This window comes from Vipera ursinii (assembly GCF_947247035.1).
Source record: "Vipera ursinii genome assembly, contig: scaffold_232, whole genome shotgun sequence".
NCBI lineage: Eukaryota > Metazoa > Chordata > Lepidosauria > Squamata > Viperidae > Vipera > Vipera ursinii.
This window is the reverse complement of record NW_028148382.1, coordinates 31,058-36,497: the sequence shown is the minus strand read 5'-3', so window position 1 is coordinate 36,497 and position 5,440 is coordinate 31,058. Positions and strand designations below refer to the sequence as shown.

At 57.0% G+C, this 5,440-nt stretch overlaps 1 protein-coding gene across 1 annotated transcript; it reads left to right on the top strand.

The window, feature by feature from the left end:
- Positions 1 to 814: 814 nt before the first annotated feature.
- On the top strand, positions 815 to 4,987 carry LOC310650560 (transmembrane protein 176B-like; the record flags this gene model as incomplete). Its single annotated transcript, XM_083380128.1, has 6 exons — positions 815 to 949; positions 1,136 to 1,297; positions 2,129 to 2,182; positions 2,266 to 2,496; positions 2,857 to 2,967; positions 3,558 to 4,987. Coding segments are annotated over 6 exons (780 nt in total), but the record flags the coding sequence as incomplete, so codon positions are not given.
- Between the last annotated feature and the right edge of the window lie 453 nt (positions 4,988 to 5,440).

The window sequence follows — 5,440 nt, the reverse complement described above, 5'->3', positions numbered from 1 at the left end:
AGGAGAGGGAGGAAGGGAGAAAGAAAGAAAGAAAGAAAGAAAGAAAGAAAGAAAGAAAGAAAGAAAGAAAGAAAAGAAAGAAAAGAAAGAAAAGAAAGAGGAAGGAAGGAAGGAAGGAAAAAGGAAGGAAGGAAGAAGAGAAAGGGGAAAGGAAAGAAGGACGGGCAAGAAAGAAAGGAAAGAAAGGGGAAGGAAGGAAAGAGGAAGGAAGGAAGGAAGGAAAAAGGAAAGAAAAAGAAGAAAAGAAGAAAAAACCAAAGGGAAAGAAAGAAGGAAGGGAAAGGAAGGAAGGAAAAGAAAAAGGAAAGAGGAAAGAAGGAAGGGAAAGAAGGAAAAAGAAAGGAAGGGGGAAAAGAACAGAAAGAAAGGAAGGAAAGAAAAAGAAAACGAAGGGAAAGAAGGAAGAGAAGGTCTCCAGTTTGGGCAAGGGGGGGTTGGACTAGATGACCCCCCGAGGTCCCTTCCGACTCTTGGATCCCGTCAGGGTCTCCAGTTTGGGCAGGGGGCTGAACTAGATGACCCCGAGGTCCCTTCCAGCTCCTGGATCCCGTCAGGGTCTCCTGCTTGGGTGGCAGGAGAGGGGCTGGACTAGAAGACCTCTGAGGTCCCTTCCGGCTCTATTCTATTCTCAACCCTGACTCGAGTCGGGAAGGAGCCCGAGGGGTCCGCTCCTCTCTCTCCGCTCCGGACACACCGGGCTCTCCAGCTAACCTCGCTCGGGGAGAGTCTGCCGGGCATCCGGGATTTCCCCCCCCCCCCCGTTGCCCACTGACGGTGCCTGTGGTCTCCCCCCTCTGCCCCCCCCTCCCCGCAGGGAGCCCAGATCCTGCTCGGCGCTGTCTGCATCGGCCTCGGCGTGGCGCTGAGCGTGGTTACGTACAGCAGTGCGCTACCTTACTACTACAGTCGGTCAATCGATAACGGAGTCCCTTTCTGGATGGGCAGCCTGGTGAGTACTGGGGGGCAGGGAAGAAAGGGGGGAGGATCCCTCCCCTTTGGTCTCAGCTGACACACACACACACACACACACACACACACACACACACACACACCTGAGAAGCGGCAGGGGAGGATTGCGGGACGATACAAATGTCCGTTTGAGAAGACTGGACTGCTGCCTTGCCGACATCCCCAGGAGTCAGTCCGGTGCACAAAAAGGGGCAGGGGGGAGAGTTCTGGGCTTGGTGCTGTCTGCATTGGCCTCGGCGTGGTGCTGAGCGTGGTTACGTCCAACGGTGCGCTACCTTACTACAATTGGTCAATCGATAAAGGAGTGCCTTTCTGGATGGGCAGCCTGGTGAGTACTGGGGGAGAGGGGAGGGAGGAAAAGGGGGAGGATCCCTCCCCTTTGGTCTCAGCTGGCACACACACACACACACACACATACACACACACCCGAAAAGCGGCAGGGGAGGATTGCGGGACGGGACAAAGGTGGTCCGTTTGAGAGGGCTGGACTGCTGCCTTGCCGACATCCCCAGGAGTCAGTCCGGCGCACAAAAAGGGGCAGGGGGGAAGAGTTCTGGGCTTGCTAGGTCGAGCGCTTGCTGTGTCCCGCGCGACACAAACGAGGCGGCGTGACACTCGCTACGTCCCCCTGCCTGGCGCCCTGCGTGGCGCCCCGTTTTCACACGGCACCCTGTTTTTCCCCGCTGTGTTACCCCGTATTCACTTTGTGTCGACTCGACGCTGGCACAGGTGGAGGGTGGTGGCCAACCTGTCCCGTGGCCCGGACAGCCCAGTAGTGGGCCACGGCCCCAGGTTGGGGACCCCTGATCTAGGCAAGGCCGCTAACATGGGTGCTGGAAGGAGAAGCAGAGGGTTGCCATCCCAAAAAGCAATATCCTGATTGGACAATGGGAACACCCGGCAGGGTGGGGGCGAGGGAGTCTCTCCTTGAACTCGGCAAGCCTTCGAGTGGGAAAAGCAGAGCCGGTTTTGCTTTCTTCTGGGCCAATGTCAAATGTCAGTAAAATTTGTTACGCTTGGTGAAATCATGTCCCAGGAGTCTCTCTTTCTGGAAATGCCAACTGGAGAGTTGACAGTTGCTTCCTGCGGTGGGTGGGCGGGTAGGTGGGAGGCCCAGACAGACACCCCCCCTCACCGATCTGCTTTTCTCCCTTGGCAGTTCATCCTCTCCGGCACCTTCTCGGTGGTGGGCGCACGACGTGGCAGCTACTGGGTAAGTGGGGAGGGTCCCGTTCCCCGATCTGTGGCAAGGACCCCGGTGCCCCGTTCTCAGCCGTGCCCCACCTCGCCTCCTAGGTCCATCTGGCCACCTTCCTCAACCTGGGCAGCGTCGTGGCCGGCTCGGTGGCCTTCACCTTGGGCTTGATGGAGGTCATACCCCTGAACTACGAACCCTACTTCATTGATGAGGTCTGCAAGCACCGATCGGAGTACCAGCGTTACCCCTGGTGGGCAACTACCATCCCGCCGTACGACGAGAGGGGCCAACAGAAGAAGGAGTGTCAGGAGGCTCTCTTGGGGCTTGTGGTGAGTGTTTGTTCACCAGAGTGGGAGGCGGGCAGCGGCACCCCTTAGAAGACGGCAACCCCATGACGGGACCATCGACGTACCAGCTTCCCTTGGTCCGTCTGTCCCGAATGTCGGGATGAAGGACACGGAGGGCTCACCTGTCCTCAGACGGCTTCCGGTGTTGAGCTTCTGGGAGAAGGTACCCTTTGGTCCTCACAGATGGGCGTTCCCCCTTCCAACACCCTCCTTCCGCCTCCCCACGGACTCCCGGACGGTGCGGACAAAGCCCGGGAGTTGGTGGACTTTGCACTGGGTGCCTGCCGCGTGCACCTGCACAGCTTTCCCGCTGATTTGAGCCCTGCCCCCCTCTTTCTCCAGCACATGTGGAGCAGCATCCAGATCCTTCTGCTGATTGTGCACGTCGTCGCCATGGCCACCGCCCTCTTCTGCTTCGGATACGGCCTGCGCCGCCTGTGCTGCTCCTGCTGGGTACGTGGAGGGAAGGGCGCAGAGCTCCCGGCTCCAGTGGGCAGGGGCCGGATTGGACCCTCTGGAGGGCAGCCTCCCCCAATCCCAGGGATCCATACGGGGAAGGGGGGCATTTGCACCAGCCTGGAGTCCCCAGCTGTCGTCACTCCGGGTACTCCGGAAAGAGTCGCGCTTTTCCGAGAAGAGATCTTGGCAAGATCTGCCATGGGGCTTACCACATTCCCTTCTGGAACCGTGTTCCCCTTTGTGTCTGGCTCGGCGGACCGGCAGGGAAGGGCCGCTGGGAGAAGGGATGACTACACCGAAAGGGCGGGCAAACACGAGTGCGTGCAGCCGGGGCTCTGTTTGCACGAGCGGCGTGCACGAGCGCCTGCCGCTCACTTGAAGCGGAGCCTGCGTGCGTCCTCACCCGCCACTCACACCCCAGGCTCGCCGGCCGTCTCCGCGGCCCGGTTGCCGAAGTAGCAGGCCGCGGCTCACAGGTTGGGGACCTCTGCTCTGGAGGGATTGGGGGTGGGGTGGGGGGCTTGCTGGCCACTGGCTAATCCTGGGGAAGACGCGGCAATCTTTTTTTTTTTCTTTTCTCGTAGGGAGGCTGGCAGGACTACGTGACCTTGGAGGACTCAGACGCCTCTCTTGCGCCCGAAGAGCCGGGCAAAAAGCCGATCCCTGCCTGAGGGGCACGGAGGGAAGCCCCCCCACACTTACCCCTCACACCCCCCCAAACCCCACGCTGGCCTTTGGCTCTCCCACGGATCAAATAGCAGCTTCAGGACGTGCCAGCAGCCACCGCCAAACTCCGAAGTTCTCCGTTGCTCCTCACGCAAGCAGAGTCGTCCTGCACACCCGGCGAATAAAAGTAGCTTTTCTGGATTTGGGGGCTCCTGCCTTGTCTGGTCTCGGCCCAACGCCGGGCCGCCGGTGGGGGTGCGCGCGGAGCAGCGGGCCTCCCCCCCGTCCCCCTTAGTCTCAATTAGCACTGAGCCTTGAGCAAAAGTCTAATTGAGCACGAGCATTGTAGCCAATGAGCGCCTCTTACGCGTCCCAGCTTCTGCCAACCTAGCAGTTCGAAAGCACGTAAAAAATGCAAGGAGAAAAATAGGGACCACTCCGGTGGGAAGGGAACAGCGTTCCGTGCGCCTTTGGCGTCTAGTCATGCCGGCCACATGACCACGGAGACATCCTCGGACAAGTGCCGGCTCTTTGGCTTTGAAACGGAGATGAGCCCCTAGAGTCGGAAACGACTAGCACGGATGTGCGGGGGAACGTTTACCTTTTTGTTTGTATTGTAGCCAACCCGCACTTAGGCAAGAGCAAGCAGATGCGCGGGTATAGTAGTAGTAGTAGAGGTGGCACCTTGCTCCAGAGTGGCAACCGGGAGAGGGATCTCGGAGTCTGAGTGGACCATCCGTTAACTAGAACAAGTGTGCCGCAGCTGGCCAAAAAGGGCAACCCGGTGCTTAGGCTGCATTAACTAGAGGGATGGAATCGAGATCATGTGAAGCGTTACTACCGCGAGGCGGGCCATAAAGCAAGACACCAAGAATACATCCAAATGCTGCACGTCATCAATGTGAGGCAGGAAGAAAAATGCGTGCATTAGTTAGAAGAGGACCAAGGAAATGGAGAAATGCCAAACCACAAGTTCAACTGTAGGTCACCCCTCGTAGGCCAGCACCAAGTTTAGTTACCGCTTACCACATGTGTCTCGCTTGTAGCTAAACCACAAATGGAAGGCCGGAAACTTAGATGCTTCGCAAGACACCTGTGACCTTTGCTTGAGACAGGGTTGCAAGATATTTAGCTATAATCTAGGAACGCAAAGGCGGGGGGGCTAGAGTTGAGCTCGAAGGGGGCTTAGAATTCGTGTAACCCATCAGAGATCCTAAGTTACATTTCCGTGTTTTGCTGCTTTTGGAGACTATATATGTACTTGCTTTTCCATGACAAGGGTGTTCAGACATCGATGTTGCTTTTTGCTTGGAACCTTTTTGCGCAAAATAAACCAAACTTCTTTCGATTCCGGGGTCTGAGTCTCGTTGATTCTGCAACAACCGCTTTACAAGGCCTTGGTAAGGTGGCACGTGGAAGAGGGTAGCCAGTTTTTGGTCACCACGGTATACGAAAGATATTGGAAAGAGAAAAGCAACATCCATCCATTCATCCTGTATCCATCCATCCATCTCTTATGTATCCATCTCTCTCTTATCTAATCTACTCGGTGTATCTATCTACTCGGTACATCTAGCTATCTATATCTATGTTGAAGGGACGGGGTGGCTCAGCGGGTTAGGACGCTGAGCTTGTCGATCGGAAGGTCGGCAGTTTGGCGGGTCGAATCCCGAGCGCCGCGTAGCAGAGTGAGCGCCTGTTTACGCATCCCAGCTTCTGCCAACCTAGCAGTTCGAAAGCACGTAAAAAACGCAAGTAGAAAAATAAGGGACCGCTCCGGCGGGAAGGTCACAGCATTCCG